Source organism: Scyliorhinus canicula, chromosome 14 (genome assembly GCF_902713615.1).
Source record: "Scyliorhinus canicula chromosome 14, sScyCan1.1, whole genome shotgun sequence".
NCBI classification, from domain to species: domain Eukaryota; kingdom Metazoa; phylum Chordata; class Chondrichthyes; order Carcharhiniformes; family Scyliorhinidae; genus Scyliorhinus; species Scyliorhinus canicula.
In genome coordinates, this window is record NC_052159.1 from 44,170,039 (window position 1) to 44,189,076 (window position 19,038).

Genomic DNA, 19,038 nt, shown 5'->3' on the forward strand with positions numbered 1-19,038 from the left:
TTTGAGATAGATAATGAGAGAGAAGACAGCTCTCATAGCTCTTCTAAAATAAATTTCTTTGGAAGGCTACAGAGGGAACATCTCTCTCAGCTTTTCTGGAAGAAAAGCCATACCATGGAGTAATGGTTAGGAAAACAAGTACAGGGCAGTATGGTGGTGCAGTGGGTTAGCCCTGGTTTGATCCCGGCCCGGGTCGCTGTCCGTGTGGAGTTTGCACATTCTCCCCGTGCTTGCGTGGGTTTCGCCCCCACAACCCAAAGATGTGCAGGATAGGTGGATTGGCCACACTAAATTGTCCCTTAATTGGAAAAAAATGAATTGGGTACTTTAAATTTATTTTAAACAAGGAAAACAAATACAGAGATTTGAAGGGCAACTAGTTAAGGAAACTAGAGAAATTAAGAGACGTTTCCAAGAAGTCTGAATTAAAGGTACTAGAACAGTAAAGACAGACATGCCAGAAAGATACTGAAGTTACTTGAAATAACTATGGAAATCAGTAGTTAGATCTCAGAGTTTGTATCAAAGTTAAGTCAAAGTGATTGGAATAAAATCCTGGACTGGATTTGCTGTTTAAATTGGATCAGAAGCTTTGTTTAAGTGTCATTTGGAACCTTGGTCTGGATTTTGAATTACAAACCGCTAAGGAAAGCATTATTATTATGAGAGAAGAATTAGAAGTGTGTATTTGCCCATAGTCATCTTGTGTGCTTAAGAGGGACTTTGTGTTAATGAGACCATTGTAGATTAAGATGTAATTTAAAATCCGTGGGTAATTGGTGAGCTAAAGGGGGAGTAAAGGAATATTGTATCATAATGCAATTTTTTTGTGTTTAATGTTTTATCCTCGTTGTTAAACTCCAGAAAGGGAGGGTATAATGACAGGGAATGGGTGGGAAGAAACCGGAGGGAAGGAAGTGGAGGGGGAAGGGAAAGAAGGATGTGGATGTGGACCCTGGGAGGGGTGGGTGCCAGTGGGAGGGTGGCAATGGTAAATGCAATGTGGTCAGCAGGTTACTTCTCCTGGCTCCAAATCCGTCCGGTGGTGGTCCCTTTAAGGACTGCTGATTTGGTCATGGGTCGGCTTGAATGCATCATGCCACTCAATTTAACAAATGGGGAGGAGCACTGGTTAGCACTGCTGCCCCAGGGTGTTGAGGACCCGGGTTCCATCCCAGCCCCGGATTACTGACCGTGTGGAATTTGCACATTCTCCCCGGGTCTGCGTGGGTCTTGCCCCCACAACCCAAAGATGTGCAGGGTAGGTGAATTGGCCATGCTAAATTGTCCCTTAATTGTAATTTCTTTTTAAATAATAATTTTCTTTTAAAAACAGGACATCAAATAAACATTGGGTCTCGATTTGCATATGCAAACCTTTAATGCCTATTTCAGCTATTGGTCCCATCCCATTTTCTGCTACCTGTATTAATACGGCATGGAGCTGACCAATCAGAAATCTGCATGCCCATCACCCACTTTTAATTCTGTTTGACGCCGGCCTGTTAAAAGAGGGGCAGTGTTCCCAAACCCCAGAAACGCTTTCTGTGAAATACCTTCCACTTTATTTTCAAAATTATTTTTCCATTACAGGATTGCAATGATCATGAAAGAAATATAAATTCTCTATTCTCACATCGGCAAAGATCAGATGCACTTGGCCTCAGGTCTGCTTTTCTCTTTCCATGTTTTTTGCTTTCTTTTCCCTTTGTGTGCGCCTTCTTCGTTCCTTTTTGAGCATTCGCTGCCTCTTTGCTTTTCTTTGTTTTTCTGTGATGATCCTTCACTTCTGGACAGTATCGCAAATGCTCTGGAAGCTCGGTGCACTACAGTGGGAAGGAGGGAGGGAAATCACATTTACAAAACCTATAAGATTGAGTTTTTTTTATCTTGACACATATAATAAGCATAATCGTGCTGATTGTGAGTTTACCTGAACAGCAACAGGATTGGTTACGTCCTTTACATATGATGTTAGAATCAGGTCCATATCATACGGAAAAGCTTTGTTATTATTTCCGAATCCTTTAGATCACTTTGTGGAGATTAATCTGTTTCAGCTTTTCATTCGCAGACCGAAGAGGCTGTGCCTTCTGTTGCCAAGGGATACAGTCTGGTTGCCTGGGTTAGGATAAACAAAGCTGATAAAGGAAAGCATGTGGACTGCATTTCACCCCAGCAGATTTAATGTGACAGTGCCCTCAGCTTCAGAATGGCAGTGTATCTGCAAAGCTTGATCTCTGCAGACAACTCAAATGCCTTTGCACCATTGGTAATGACCATTCCGAAATGTCGGTAACGTTTCTTTGGCTGCATTGAAGCACCTCAAGACTGCAATGTGATGTTTGTGGCGAACCTGAATATTTTTGCACTTTGTGTGATAGCCATTTTGAAACATTTGTAAACATTCTTACCACTCTCTGGGTGAAGAAATTTGTACTGAATTCGCTATTTGATTTAAAGCGACAATCTTATATTCATGACTCTTAGTTTTGCTCCTCCTCACATATGGAAGCTGTGGTAATGAATGTGGCTGCCCTTCCCTCCTACCAATCACCCTGTGGGTGGTGCCTGTACTATATTCTGGTTAGCAAGATGAGAGCGAGCCTGTAAACATCTCAATGTATGTTCCCAATAAAGTTTGCATTTGTTTGCAACAAACCAGCTCCTGCCTCAAGGTATCACAGCCACATTCCCTCTGTATCCATTCTATCAAAGCCTTTCCGAACGTTAAAGATGTCTATAAGTTCACCCTCGGCTTTTTATTTTCAAGAGAAAGGAAGCAGCCTATTCATCCTTTCATGATAGATATAGAGCTAGATTCTCCCGCCCTGCTCGCCGCAAGAAAGCCACGGGCGAGATGGCGACTATGGAAAAATCCATTGACCTCGGGCGGGATTCTCCGGTCACCGGGAAAACGTGGCCTAGAATCTCGCCCATATCTCAGAGATCAGGTATTGTCCTTGGAAAACTTTCTCCAGCATCTCTATATTCATTTAATGATATGGCAACCATAACGGTACCAAAGGTTAGAATAGGGTGATATTAGCCCAATATGTCAGGTGCTAGCTGCAAGTGGACACTGCACATTTGTGCTCAGCTGTATCCATGACACTCAAAATACTCTGCAACACTATAGGGCCTGGCCCTGCCAGCCTGCTGACTCTTTTGTGGATGTTATGCACACATTGGAGCGATTCTCCTCACCTCACACAATGTTATCACACGGACTTCCACAGAGTCAACTGAGATTGTCCTGACACAAATACCAGGACATCAATGTGATTGATGTACCTTCACCAAGAGCAGCTGGCGGTGGCGAATAGCTCGCTGAATATTCCTCCCAAAACTGTTTCAGATACCACTTCAATAAATGTCTGCCTCATGCTGTTTGCTCCCAGATATACTGGACGGTAACCCTGGGCAGCCCCTCCCACCATCTGAAATATCAAAGAGACAACTGGGAGAAAGCAAAAGTCGGTGAAGAGCTGGTGAAAATTTGAAAGGCAGAAGCAAAAGAGAAATGGAGGAAATGAAAAAAATGAAAAATGAAAATCGTTTATTATCACGAGTAGACTTCAATGAAGTTACTGTGAAAAGCCCCTAGTCGCCACATTCCGGCGCCTGTCCGGGGAGGCTGGTACGGGAATCGAACCGTGCTGCTGGCCTGCTTTAAAAGCCAGCGATTTAGCTGAGAGAGCTAAACCAGGAGAATAGAGAATGGAACAAAAAAGTGAAAAACTAAGACAGAGAACAAAATAAATGAAGGGGACGAGCAGAGAAGAAAAATGTGTGATGGAGAAGCTAAGGCTAAGGGATCTTTCCGGTAAAATTGCGCACAAGGCCATTGAATTAGATAATTGAGTGCAGAGATTTGACTGATTAGTTACAAAAATGGAACATATTTAGCACCTTTTTCAACACTCTTTATATGTGCTCCTCACCAAAGCGTGCTCCACATACAAATCTACATCCTAAATGAATGAAAATGCAAGCAGTGAATGGGATGGAGCTCTCAGTCTACTCTTTGAACCTATGTTGGAGACTTTATAGGTGGCCCACATGTTCCAATTCCCGGAGAGACTGATAACTTTTAAATAGAGATATGAATTGCCAATGCAAAAGATCGTACAACAAAATTTCATGTTTTAACACTTTTGTTGTAAAAAAACTAAAATCAACATCGACCATGAAATGAAAATGAAAATGAAAATCGCTTATTGTCACGAGTAGGCTTCAATGAAGTTACTGTGAAAAGCCCCTAGTCGCCACATTCCGGCGCCTGTCCGGGGAGGCTGGTACGGGAATCGAACCGTGCTGCTGGCCTGCTTTAAAAGCCAGCGATTTAGCTGAGAGAGCTAAACCAGGAGAATAGAGAATGAAACAAAAAAGTGAAAAACTAAGACAGAGAACAAAATAAATGAAGGGGACGAGCAGAGAAGAAAAATGTGTGATGGAGAAGCTAAGGCTAAGGGATCGACATGATAAGTGTCAGATAGACGTCCATAGAACTAGTAAGAGTGTGATAGAGAAAGACAGAGAAAGTGTGATCCCTTACTATCCAGTCCCAGCCTACAATGCATTCCCACACATGTCATTAGTCGTATTCATGGGCCCCAGTACTTTTCTCCACCTTTCTCCCTTCCCCTACTTCACGAATAGTCATCCTTCTGCTATTCCTGTCTGATTCACAATGTTCTGGTAGCGTCTATGTTCAACTCTCACCACAGTCTGGATACCTGGCTGAAGGTGGTTTAAAACATCAGATTAGCTTTAAGTACTATATTTACATGCCTGCATATTGCCAACAAATGCAATAATAATGCATCTTATATAAACTGGCTGTATGCTATTATCTAAGCTTACAGCCAAGAACAGGCCGGTTGGGTAACATTGCCTTAGGCTTGCTCTGCTCTGATAGCCATGCACCTACCTCAATGATCACAGTCCCCTGCAGCCGCTCCTCAAGCATCTCAATATTGGAACCTTCTCTTCAACATTTTGTAAATGGAGGACCACTCCTCAGCATCATCACATTATAGGATCGCAAGAATTTCACAAAATAAATGCCCTTCTGCTCCAAAACCTATCTCCCTGACCTCCACAAATCTGCCAGCTGTTCAGTTAAATTGACTGCCCTGAATGTTGTTTTACAAGCCTGTTATTTATTGAATGCTGCAATTAATACTTGGGGAAACCCGTCTTCTGCTGTTTCATCAATGACCTTACTTTCATAAGGTCAAAGATGGGGTTGTTTGCAGATGATTGCACAATGTTCAGCACCATTCATGACTCCTCACATAATGAAGCAGTCCATGTCCAAATGCAGCAAGGCCGGGACCACATCCAAGCTTGACATAAAAACATTGAAAATAGAAGCAGGAGGAAGCCATTCAGCCCTTCGAGCCTGCTCCGTCATTCATTATGATCATCGCTGATCATCAAGTTCAATACCCGGATCCTGCCTTCTGGCCCCATATCCCTTGATCCCTTTAGACCCAAGAGCTATATCTAATTCTTTCCTGAAATTACACAATGTTTTGCCCTCAACTACTTTCTGTGGTCGCAAATTCCACACATTCACCACTCTGGGTGAAGAAATTTCTCCTCACCTCAGTGAGGCGGTGGTTGTGGTGATATGCATCACTGTAAATACACAAGGGGTTAATGTAAATACACTACAACTAAGTAAACACTAGAGAGAGCACCAGAAACATGACATGCAGACAAACAGCTAATGAACACATAGAATAGGACAAGACCAATGGGCAGTCAAGACACCCAGAGGTGACACTACCACAAGGGGGCGACCCATATAAAAGGACAGCGCACACATGCTTTCTCTTTCCACGGGTGACACTTTGAGAGAAGGACAGGGGCAAATCAGAAGCATCACAGCCACCGCATGGCTTACAGTAGATGGTTAGTTAGACTGAGTTACTATAGCAAGATTAGCCGGAGAGTCGAACTCAAGTAGGAGAATTGTTAACTGTTCAATAAATGTGTTAAACCTATCTCCAAGTCTGAACCTTCCTTTGCCAGAGCATACATCAAGGAAGCAGCTTATGCTAAATAAGGAAGCATAACACAACAGTGGTATTATCGCTGGGCTAGTAACCCAGAGACCCTGGATAATGATCTGGGGACCTGGGTTCAAATTCCACCATGGCAGTTGATGCAATTTAAACTCAATTCAATAAAATATCTGGAATTAAAAGTCTAATGATGAACATGAAACCATTGTTGTCATAATCCTCTCACTATGAAGGCTAACATACTATTTGCCTTCTTTACTGCCTGTTTTACCTCTGTATTTACTTTTAGAGAATAATGCCAGAGGACACCAAGGTTGCTGTGTAACCACCTCTCTCAATTTACACCTATTCAAATAATAATCTGCCTTCCTATTTTTGCTACTGAAGTGGATATCCTCACATTTATGCACATTTCGCTGCATCTGCCATCCTTGTGCCCACTCACTCAAGTGGCGGAATTCTCCGGTCGCCGATGCTGAAATCACGTTCAGCGATCGGCCGGAGAATCCCTGTTTGCACCAAAATCAGGGGCATCGCTGCCTTTGCGCTGCACCGTGCCCTCGAAAACGGAGCACTCGAAGAATACACCACATGTCATAATATTCGGCCTCAGATGATGCTCCGCCCCCGATGGGCCGAGTTCCCGACGGCATGGGTCACTCATGCTATATGTTTCCGTGAAACCGGCGTGGCGACTGCGGACTGAGTCCATCTCCGCCACAGTTGGGGGGGAACTGTTCCGCAGGCGGTGGGGGCTTTGGCGGGAGTTGGGGCACTGGGGGGTGGTCCGGGGTGGTGTGGAGGATTACTGGGTGACAGTGTGTGGAAGGCCGGGTCCGCACACGGCCGCGCCATGTTGCATGGCGCGGGCGCTGCAGGTCGCTGCCACGGACCAGGCAATTCTCCGGCCGAATCCGGGGGTAAAGCTGGGCCGGAGGCTTTACACTGCATGCTTGCTAGCCCCCCACCAGACGGAGGATCGGTGCAGCTTTTGCGCCATTTTTTCTGGCATAAAACGCCACTGTTCCCATGCCAGCATCAGCATTTGTCTTCAAATCGGAGCATCTGGGCCAAGGTGTGCAAATCCCACTGAAGCATCTCTGCATCCTCCTCACAGCTCACCCTCCCACCCAACTTTGTATCATCTGCAAATTTGGAGAGATTACATTTAGTTCTCTTGTCCAAAATATTAATAAATAATGTGAACAGTTGGGGTCCTAGCACAGATCACTGTGGCATCCCACTATTCACCGCCTGTCAATCAGAAAAAGGTCCATTTATTCCAACTTTTTGGCTTCCTGTCTGCTAACCAACTTTCTATCCATCTCAAGACATGACCCGTAATCCCATGCGCTTTAAGTTTACATATTAATCTGCTATGTGGCACCTTGTAGAAAACCTTCTGAAAATCTAAATAAACCACATCCACCGGGTCTCCCTGATCAATTCTACTAGTTACAGCTTCAAAGAATTCCAATAGATCTGTCAAGCATGATTTTCCTTTCATTAATCCATGCTGACAGGATGGCATGTGGCACAGTGGTTAGCACTGGGACTGCGGCATTGAGGACCTGGGTCACTGTCCATATGGAGTTTGCACATTCTCCCCAGGTCTGCGTGGGTTTCACCCCCACAACCCAAAGATGTGAAAGTTAGGTGGACTGGTCACACTAAATTGCCACTTAATTTGGGCAACACGGTAGCATTGTGGATAGCACAATTGCTTCATAGCTCCAGAGTCCCAGGTTCAATTCCGGCTTGGGTCACTGTCTGTGCAGAGTCTGCACATCCTCCACGTGTGTGCGTGGGTTTCCGCCGGGTGCTCCGGTTTCCTCCCACAGTCCAAAGATGTGCAGGTTAGGTGGATTGGCCATGATAAATTGCCCTTAGTCTCCAAAATTGCCCTTAAGTGTTGGGTGGGGTTAATGGGGATGGGGCGGAGATGTTGACCTTGGGTAGGGTGCTCTTTCCAAGAGCTGGTGCAGACTCGATGTGCCGAATGGCCTCCTTCTGCACTGTAAATTTTATGATAAAAAAATTAATTGGAAAAAAAATAATTGGGTACTCTAAAATGGAAAAAAAAAAATCCATGCTGCATTTGTCCATTTACACCACATTCGAGCAAGTGTCGGGCAATGACCATCTCTAACAAGAGAGGATCTAACAATCACTGAATCCCCCACAATCAACATCTTGGGGCTTACCGTTGACCAGAAACTGAACGGGACAAGATGCATAATCTGCCTGTGAGTCTTGTTGCAGCTGTACTTTCCTTCCCAAGTCTGGGAAAGTCAGGCTTAATCAGGTTCTGAAGCATTCGCCCATCAGCAGCTCTACTGGCGCCAACCCTGTTGTAAAATGCAATGTGGTTCTACAGTTAAAAGGGAATCTTGTCCATCACGTGTCCAGGGAGTCTGCTTCCTCATGCCTCTCTTCAATGTCTGGATCACCCGTTTGGCCAGACCAATGGAAAACGGGTCGTAAGGGGGCGGATCGGATATGTTTGATTCCGTTCATATGCGTGAAAGTAGCAAACTCTTCATTTGTGAATGGTATCCTTCTGACGGTGACACGGACTTCAGGAATCTCGTGAGTACTAAATGAGCACCTTAATTTCTCGACGGTGGCCTTCAATGTGGTGGAGGACATTCTATAGGAATGGGTGTCCACCAGGACTATAAAAAAAAACATGGATCCATAAAAAACCTTACCCAGGGGCAACCTGGCCATTCCCGGGAGGTCATAGGTGGGGGTCTTTGGTGCCCCTGACATACTGGGCAACTATGCACGGTACACTTGATGTCCCCAATGATTCCAGGCCACTAGACGTGGCTTTGAGCCAGCATCTTCATTTCTGAAGCTCCTGGGTGACCACTGTCCTTCAGGATCAATTCCTGGCCCAGCGGTGGGATTATCAGGCATGCTTCCCACAGGACGGTGCCATCTTCCACACAGGCATTGTCAAACCCGGGGGCGCAACCCGTGGGCGGGTGACGAGAGGGTCACGGAGCCATCCATCGCGGCGCTCCCGATCACGCAAATCCGCGCACAACAGCCGCAGCAGCCGCAGCAGCCGGCTTTTAATAATGCCGGCTGCGAACGGCCTTCAAAATGGCCAGGAACAGATAAAGAAAATTCAGCAGCACTGCGCATGCGTGCCCGATCATCGGTTCATTTTTTTTTATATGGTCACAGCCTTTATTTTAAAGTTCAGGGGGCCAAAGAGACCAAAGAGACCATTGGGGCCAAAGGAACCCAAACCATTTCCTCCATTTTTGTCAGCAACAAACAAGGTAAGAGAAAATGGTGGGTCGCGAAGGTCAGCCGGCGCGGGTCGCAATGGTCGGCCGGCGTGGATCACGAAGGTCGGCCGGCGTGGGTCGCGAAGGTCGGCCAGCGTGGATCGTGAAGGTCGTCCGGGTTGGGTCCCGAAGGTTGGCGGTTGGTAAAAATGGGTCCCCGGACAAAAAGTTTGAAGAACACTGGTCTACACTCAGCTCCCGTTGTTTTTGGGAATAGGGCTGTTGAGCTGTTGGGAAGTCATCCTGTAATCTGACATATAATAACATATGCCGGAACTTCGCCAACTTGAGATCCTTCTGCATCCATGCATCTATGTGTACGGCTGTCACCAGCTGAGTGTCTATAAAGTTCAAAGTCACCACCAGTGGAGATGGAGGGCTCACAGGCAGTGAGAGACGACTGAGGGCATCAGCATGGGCTATCTGGGCACCTGGGCGATGTTGAAAAGTATATTTATATGCTGCAAGCAAGAGTGGCCAGTGTTGAATTTGGGCTGAAGCTATGGGGGAATTGCCTTGTCCTCCTTAAAGAGGCCTAACAGAGGCTGTGGTCAGTGATTAAGCAGAAGTGCAGCCTGTAGACACATGGATTCATTTTTTTTACGGTGAACACCTTCGCCAAACCCTTGCTTTCTATCTGACCATAGCTGCCAACATTCTGGATGCAAATGCTACGGAGTTCTCGGTACCATCGTCCCACCTATGGGACAGCACCACTCCAATCCCATAGAGGGAGGCATCAGAAGTGAGGATGAGCAGCCGGGATGGAGCATAGTTGGTGAGCAGTTGGAAGGATGATATCTGCCGCTTCACTCCCCTGAATCCCCCTTCCTGTGGAATACCCAAACGCCTATTTTTGTTTCTTCTTTAACAAAATATGCAGGGATGCCAACAGAGTGGTCAAGTTTAAAATGAATTTTCCATCGTAACTTATAAGGCCTAAAAATTATTGTAATTCCATGGCATTCCTCAGAGCCGGGGCCCCTTTTATGGCCTGAATCATCTCCTCCACAGGATGCAGGCTGTCTCTGACCCCCTATACCCCAAGTACGTCAAAGCTTTCGCCCTATAAACGCATTTGCTTCTTTCAGTCGGTTGCCAACCTGGGCGAATCTTCTGAGGACCTCCTCTAGGTTATCTATGTGCTCCTTTTCTGTGGTCTCCACAATGAGCCCAACATCCATGTACCACCCTGGCAAACCGCTAAATAATGCCTTCCATCACCCTTTGAAAGATTTCCAGAGCCAAAGAGACACCGAACGGGAGGTGTGTGCACGCGAGCAATCTCCTGTAGGTGTTTATAGTCGTATACTTCTACGATGCGGAGTCCAGTTCTAACTGCAGCTATGTGGGCTCATATCAAGTTTTCTAAAGGAGCACCTTCCAGCCAGTTTCATATATAAGTCCTCTACCCGAGGGTAACGATCCAGGTGAGACGCACTGTTCACATCAGTTTGTAGTCCGTACAGTCCGGCTTCATCGCTGGTACCATGGATACGGCCCACTCCGCTAACCGTACTGGGCATATGGTGCACAGACCTTCCTGGCGGCGCAGTTCATCATCAACCTTAGTGAGTAAGGCTGTGCCCTGAAATATCAGGGAAGAGCCTCTGGGTCTACGCAGGTGCAGGCCTTGGCTCCCTTTATCTTACCCAGAACACATGAGGATATTTGCCGAGGAACTCATACAGACTTCCAGTGCCCATCTGGTAAATCTGCTGCCTGTCATAATATACAGATTAATATATGATGGTGCAGAGACACACACTGACTGACACACTGCAAGACCAATCAACACACACAACACAGCAGCCAATCACCAGTTAGGACATGGTCACTATAAAGCCAGAGGGCACTAGTTTTCCCGTTCATTCGGGATGCAGCCTCTGAGACAGACAGAGCCCGCAGTCAGTAGCACAAACATCCACCATGTGCTGGCAGTATAGGCTGGTCAGGTTAGGCATAGGCCTTCAGTCAATCTAACATAGTGTCGATCCACAGTGCAAGTATGTTTAACAGCTCTTAGTTAAATAAAATAGAGTTGTACTTCTACAAGTGTTGGTAGCCTGTCTATGTTACTGCTAAGGTAAACGCAGTCTCCACAGATCCAGAGTATCCAACACATCACTGCCAATCGAAGCAGGGACTCATAGCCAATCAAGCCCCAGTAGGTTAGGTCCTGGTCCTTGTACCATGGCCAAAGGTAGCCTGACAATTGGTTGTCAGTGGGTCACTGCGGTTACAGAAGTTCCTACGATTCTCAGTGGTTCACCAGTGTAAGTCACTAATCTGGGGCTGGATTCTCCCCTACCGGGCGTGACGGAGGGTCCCGGCGTAGGGGAGTGGCGCCAACCACTCAGGGGTCGGGCCTTCCCAAAGGTGGGGAATTCTCCCCACCTTTGGGGCGGTTGGCACCAGAAGACTGGCGCAAAAAACCGGCGCCCCCGGCAGCGGGGCTGGCCGAAAGGCTTTCGCCGGTCGGTGCATACCCCGGCAGTGAGGCCGCTGACGTCACCACCGGCACATGCGCGATGTGGGTTTCTCTTCCGCTTTCGCCATGGCGGAGGCTGTGGCGGCCGCGGAAGGAGAAAGAGTGCACCCAGGGCACTGGCCCGGAGTCTGAGCGGGGGGCCCCGATCGCGGGCCAGGCCACCGTGGGGGCACCCCTCAGGGATCGATCGCCTCTCGCCCCCCCCAGGACCCCAGGGCCCACTCGCGCCGCTGATCCCGCTGTTACAGAGGTGGTTCAAACCTCGACAGCGGGAGATGCCACCCAGCGGCGGGACTTCAGCCCATCCGGGCCGGAGAATCACCGCAGGGGCCTCGCTGATCGGCGTGGCGAGATTCCCGCCACCGCCACTTCCCGGGTGGCGGAGAATCTCTGCCACGGCGGGGCGGGATTTTAGGCGGCCCCAGGCGATTCTCTGACCCTGCTGGGGGTCGGAGAGTTTCGCCCTGGCCTTGGAGTTACTCAGGGTTCATGGCAAGTTCCTGTGCGGAGTCGGTGGAAGATTCTGCTGACCAATGATGGAGATGGCAGCCTTGTGCCCATTTCCATTACCAGGAGGTGTCCATTCACCTGCAGTGTGAGCCGAATTGGTGCCATCTTTCGGGTCATGATGCAGTTCATGTTCTCTTCCTCCGGTGGGGCCATGTGCAAGGACCTGGCTCAGGGCAACCTCAGCGTCTGCCCAGGGTGGCGAACTCTCCATCGATTCGGCGGCCCTGATTACCGTTTGCTGTCCCTCGTCCTTGGGAGAGGTGGTCTCTGGCGGCTCCCGGCTGCCATATTGTACCTTTGATTGTCACTTTGGAGGTGACCATTCAATTGCTGCCCTGGGATGTCGCAGTAGACCGGTATGAAGGCCGAGCAACACTATGGACCCCATAGTCTATGGAACCTTGAAGCTCCTGCACTCCTTTCTCTACGTTTCCGTGGGACAGTACTGACTCAATGGCTCGTTTTCAATCCAATGTGGGCTCTGCCAACAGCTCCTTTGCGTGGCCATGCTATTGATTCTCCACACAAGCTGATCCCTCAACATTTCAGATAGGGATCGCTGACCTCACTGTGCTCTACCAGTCATTGACTCCCCCAGAGTCCGTACAGCCTTGTTGCACCTTTAACGTTTAATAATATGATGGTTTTAGGTTATAATGGTGATACACCAGTGCAACTAGTTCCTCAAATGAGCAGCCAGGCAGGTAAGGCTCTTTATAATACCGAAGGTTTGTGACCCGCAAGCAGTTAGGAGAATTCCCTTTTGTCAGTCTTTTCCCAAGATGCCACTGGCCTGGAAAAAATACCTGATCCGCTCTGTGTGCTGAGCCCAATCTTCCAGGCCTGCGTCAACGGCCTCCATTTTCCCAAAAAGCAGCATTTTTGAAACCTAATTCCACATGCTGCCACACAACACTCATCCATGGCAGCTGGGACATACTGACGTAGAGTTCAGATTTTCCTTTTTCCTCTTCACCAGTTTAATGACTAGGAAACCAGGAAGCCAGCAGTCGGATGAAGCTAGGATTTATTTAAAGTAACATAAATCTGCCCATGGCAGCGAACTATTTACACATCACAGTCCCCACTGGGACAACCAACATCCCGGTCCCCGCTGGGACAACCAACATCCCGGTCCCCGCTGGGACAACAAACATCCCGGTCCCCGCTGGGACAACCAACATCCCGGTCCCCGCTGGGACAACCAACATCCCGGTCCCCGCTGGGACAACAAACATCCCGGTCCCCGCTGGGACAACCCGGTCCCCATTGGGACAACCAACATCCCGGTCCCCGCTGGGACAACCCGGTCCCCGCTGGGACAACCAACATCCCGGTCCCCGCTGGGACAACCCGGTCCCCGCTGGGACAACCAACATCCCGGTCCCCGCTGGGACATCCCGGTCCCCGCTGGGACAACCAACATCCCGGTCCCCGCTGGGACAACCGGCATCCCGGTCCCCGCTGGGACAACCGGCATCCCGGTCCCCGCTGGGACAACCAACATCCCGGTCCCCGCTGGGACATCCCGGTCCCCGCTGGGACAACCAACATCCCGGTCCCCGCTGGGACAACCAACATCCCGGTCCCCGCTGGGACAACCAACATCCCGGTCCCCGCTGGGACAACCAACATCCTGGTCCCCGCTGGGACAACCAACATCCCGGTCCCCGCTGGGACAACCAACATCCCGGTCCCCGCTGGGACAACAAACATCCCGGTCCCCGCTGGGACAACCAACATCCCGGTCCCCGCTGGGACAACCAACATCCCGGTCCCCGCTGGGACAACCAACATCCCGGTCCCCGCTGGGACAACCAACATCCCGGTCCCCATTGGGACAACCAACATCCCGGTCCCCGCTGGGACAACCCGGTCCCCGCTGGGACAACCGACATCCCGGTCCCCATTGGGACAACCAACATCCCGGTCCCCGCTGGGACAACCAACATCCCGGTCCCCATTGGGACAACCAACATCCCGGTCCCCATTGGGACAACCAACATCCCGGTCCCCATTGGGTCAACCAACATCCCGGTCCCCATTGGGACAACCAACATCCCGGTCCCCATTGGGACAACCAACATCCCGGTCCCCGCTGGGACAACCAACATCCCGGTCCCCGCTGGGACAACCCGGTCCCCGTTGGGACAACCAACATCCCGGTCCCCGCTGGGACAACCAACATCCCGGTCCCCGCTGGGACAACCAACATCCCGGTCCCCGCTGGGACAACCAACATCCCGGTCCCCGCTGGGACAACCGACATCCCGGTCCCCGCTGGGACAACCGACATCCCGGTCCCCGCTGGGACAACCAACATCCCGGTCCCCACTGGGACAACCGACATCCCGGTCCCCGCTGGGACAACCGACATCCCGGTCCCCGCTGGGACAACCAACATCCCGGTCCCCGCTGGGACAACCAACATCCCGGTCCCCGCTGGGACAACCAACATCCCGGCCCCTATTGGGACAACCAACATCCCGGTCCCCATTGGGACAACCAACATCCCGGTCCCCGCTGGGACAACCCGGTCCCCGCTGGGACAACCAACATCCCGGTCCCCGCTGGGACAACCGACATCCCGGTCCCCGCTGGGACAACCAACATCCCGGTCCCCATTGGGTCAACCAACATCCCGGTCCCCGCTGGGACAACCAACATCCCGGTCCCCGCTGGGACAACCAACATCCCGGTCCCCGCTGGGACAACCCGGTCCCCGCTGGGACAACCAACATCCCGGTCCCCGCTGGGACAACCAACATCCCGGTCCCCGCTGGGACAACCAACATCCCGGTCCCCGCTGGGACAACCAACATCCCGGTCCCCGCTGGGACAACCAACATCCCGGTCCCCGCTGGGACAACCAACATCCCGGACCCCATTGGGACAACCAACATCCCGGTCCCCGCTGGGACAACCAACATCCCGGTCCCCATTGGGACAACCCGGTCCCCGCTGGGACAACCAACATCCCGGTCCCCGCTGGGACAACCAACATCCCGGTCCCCATTGGGACAACCAACATCCCGGTCCCCGCTGGGACAACCAACATCCCGGTCCCTGCTGGGACATCCCGGTCCCCATTGGGACAACCAACATCCCGGTCCCTGCTGGGACATCCCGGTCCCCATTGGGACAACCCGGTCCCCGCTGGGACAACCAACATCCCGGTCCCCGCTGGGACAACCAACATCCCGGTCCCCGCTGGGACAACCAACATCCCGGACCCCATTGGGACAACCAACATCCCGGTCCCAGCTGGGACAACCGACATCCCGGTCCCCGCTGGGACAACCGACATTCCGGTCCCCGCTGGGACAACCAACATCCCGGCCCCTATTGGGACAACCAACATCCCGGTCCCCATTGGGACAACCAACATCCCGGTCCCCGCTGGGACAACCCGGTCCCCGCTGGGACAACCAACATCCCGGTCCCCGCTGGGACAACCAACATCCCGGTCCCCGCTGGGACAACCGACATCCCGGTCCCCGCTGGGACAACCAACATCCCGGTCCCCGCTGGGACAACCAACATCCCGGTCCCCGCTGGGACAACCAACATCCCGGTCCCCGCTGGGTCAACCAACATCCCGGTCCCCGCTGGGACAACCAACATCCCGGTCCCCGCTTTCGCCAGCTTTTACGCTCGATCTTTATGAGTCCCAGCTACGTGGGCCTCCAACCACGAGCGGGAGTGTCCCTACTCCACGAGTCCCACGAGGAGATCAATTACATATTCCTCATGAGTTTTGTGGGGGTTATACACCCTCCAAGTTACTCACCGTCCTAACTTAGAAATATATCGCTGTTCCTTCACTGTTGCTGGGTCAAAATCCTGGAATTCCTTCCCAAACAGCAGTATGGATGTACCTACACCTCTGGGATTGCAGCTGTTTAAAATGGCAGTTCACCACCACCTTCTCAAGAGCAACTAGGGATGGGCAATAAATGCTGGCCTCATCAGCAACACCCACATCCCGTAAATGAATTTCATTAAAAACCTGATGAATAAATTCTCCCAGCTTGGGTCCATATTAACTGCTGTTCACTGGATCACAGTTTTGTTTCAGTGGTCAAAACAATCCTTGGTTTGACCATTATAATCGGTCATTTGGTCAGAAGTGTTAATATGTTGAACGTACTCTTTCCAATTCCAATTCCAGATAATAATTAAAGCAATACCGGTTGTTTTACAGACCAGGGAAAATCGTTGAAGCTGCCCGATGATATCACTTAACTAGTGTGATGTAATTTATTGTTCACCCTATGATTGTCAGGGACCAATTGGATACCGCACACCAATGACAACTAATATTTTCAGTCACATTGTTCAGGCAGACCAATTACAGCACTCAAAACTAATGAGCTATGGTCGTCACAGAGACAATGATGCAGTTACCAGGGTCGAATAAGCAGCAGCCATTATGCGTTTAGTTCCATTTTACTCACTAATATCAGCATTGAATTAATGCAGAGGTTAAAAGACAGCACCTGAGGCAGCCAACATTTTAATATAACTAGTGGACCTCCCAAGGTGTTATTCACTAGGCAGCACAGTGGCACAGTGCTTAGCACTGCTGCCTCACACCACCAGGAACTTGGATTTGATTCCGGCCTTGGGTGACTCTTGTGGAGTTTGCATGTTCTCCCCGTGTCTCTGGTTTCTTCCCACAGTCCAAAGACGTGCAGGTTACGTAGATTGGTCATGCTAAATTGCCTGTAAGTGTCCAAAGTTTGGGTGGGGTTCCGGGCTGGGTGCTTTTTCGGAGGGTCGGTGCAGGCTTGATTGGCTGAATGATCTCCGTCTGAGCACTGTGGGGATTCTATGATTTCTACGAGTTCCATGTAAAGTGTTGACTTATTATGATTGACTGTGTCAAATTTCACTTGTATTACACAACATTGTGGGAGTTTTAGGTATTTCTAGGATTATGTTCTATGACTATTCATGTTTGTGTGGAAATTATAAACGTGTCCTTAATTATTATTAAATATTAATTTAACTATTTTAATTTTATCCCTTATTAAAGTCCAGCGTACCTCAGAAGTTAGCAGGACAGATAATGGTCATTAACAGGAATAGAGTAGGAAATATATTCCAGATTATATTTATGTAGAAAGTGTGCAGGAAACTGGTCTTTGCTCTGGAACATTGTTGGAGGATTGGTTTGGCGTTTGGAACTCGGTAACAGTCATCCGCTCTGGGGAGAGTGAGAGAAGAGTCTTAGAATGTGTGGGAGTATTAAGGAGGCAGAGTGTTTATGCTGTCTAGGAGTATTGGAAAGGTACAGTGTCAAGAAAAAGTGGAGAGGGGAGTTTAAGGGTATTGATTATTAGGGATGTCCTGCAATGCATCAGCAGTGTGAAGGGATCCTAGAATCTTCGTGGCCAAGTGAAGTAAAGTTGGGTGACAGAAAGAAGCAGAAACTTTGGCAGTAGAACTTACTAAGACCTGGACCCATAGTGCAAAAAATGATCTTCCTTCTGCATGTCTCATTCTGCAATAAATAAATTGGGTTGGACTTCTGGTTGATGTTGCCTTCACATCGTGTGGTAGATGAATGTCCTTCTTCTCCTGATCCCAGTATGTAGCAGCTCCGGAGAGATAGTCAAACATCTCATGAGATTTAAATTGTTCCGTCACCACAGAATACTCTGGTATTATGACTTCACTACAATACCTCAAACTATTGTTGTGCTGTATTATTCTTTGTTCTTTTGGACTCCGTAAGTGCATATGGTTTTAGTTTAGGCAGGTACCATGGTCGGTGCAGGCTAGGAGGACTGAAGGGACTGTTCCTGTGGTATATTGTTCTTTGTTCTAAACCCCATACATGCAGCCTCACATGTTGCATTAACAGAAACAATAAAACGAATATGGTTTGTAAATGTTCACAATTCTTGAACCATTTAGTCATAAAGGTATTGGGACACATTTAAAAACAAAACATTTTTCTATCTTTTATTTAAAACAAATTTACATAAACACTATACCCAAACATTGGATTGAGAGCTTTAGTCAAAAAGGAACCAGCAACTGGATTCCATACTGGGGAGACGGAGGCAGTGGGTAAGTAAACAAATACTAGAGGTAGGCCACTTTTGAAAGGGGATAGGAAACCGGGGGACGGGAAGGGAGGGGTCATGGGGAAAGGGACAGGAACGGAGTGAAACAGATAATGTGGTTACATAAGGCCGCAACCAGGAGCCCGGAACAAAGAAGCAATGCAGGCAACTACTCAATACAGTCTCTGGGCGAAGGGAGATCCTGGAGTACAAGGGCCTGCCTATGTGGCGGGCGCACTGTCGCCGGCCACGTTGGGTGCCCCCTGGACAAAGGGAAACCCCGGAGCACAGGGACCCGACCTCATGGGGAGAGCAGTGATAGAGGCCATCTTGGACGGCCCCCTAACAAAGGGAAACCCCGGAGTGCAGGGGCGCATTCAACAGGTAAGCGGGGGGGACAAAAACTTCCCTCCAGGATAGTCACCTGGAACGACAAGGGACTTAACAGCCCAGTGAAAAGATCCAGAATCTTCACCCGCCTGAGAAACATGAGAGCCGACATAGTCTTCCTCCAAGAGACGCACCTGAGGGAGCAGGACCGACAGCGGGTAATTTCCGACAACGCTCCACATTACATAGATGTGAAGTTGGAGACAGGCAGTACCCAAAGCCCCACATGGAGGTTG

The 19,038-nt window shown here is 49.5% G+C and overlaps 1 protein-coding gene across 2 annotated transcripts in view; it reads right to left on the reverse strand.

Annotated features, from left to right (window-relative positions):
• Positions 1 to 17,928, reverse strand: part of LOC119977715 — a 52,186-nt gene extending 34,258 nt beyond the window's left edge. Inside the window, exons 1-3 of one of the 2 annotated variants that reach the window (XM_038818899.1) lie at positions 17,793 to 17,928; positions 1,934 to 2,121; positions 1,637 to 1,826 (exon numbers count right to left, since the gene is read on the reverse strand). In XM_038818899.1, coding sequence (XP_038674827.1) covers positions 1,637 to 1,826; positions 1,934 to 1,990 — 247 coding nt within the window. In that variant the 5' untranslated portion in view covers positions 1,991 to 2,121; positions 17,793 to 17,928. Of the gene's footprint in view, positions 1 to 1,636; positions 1,827 to 1,933; positions 2,122 to 16,488; positions 16,532 to 17,792 lie in introns of those variants that run through there. The other variant, XM_038818900.1, reaches the window with a different exon arrangement.
• Between the last annotated feature and the right edge of the window lie 1,110 nt (positions 17,929 to 19,038).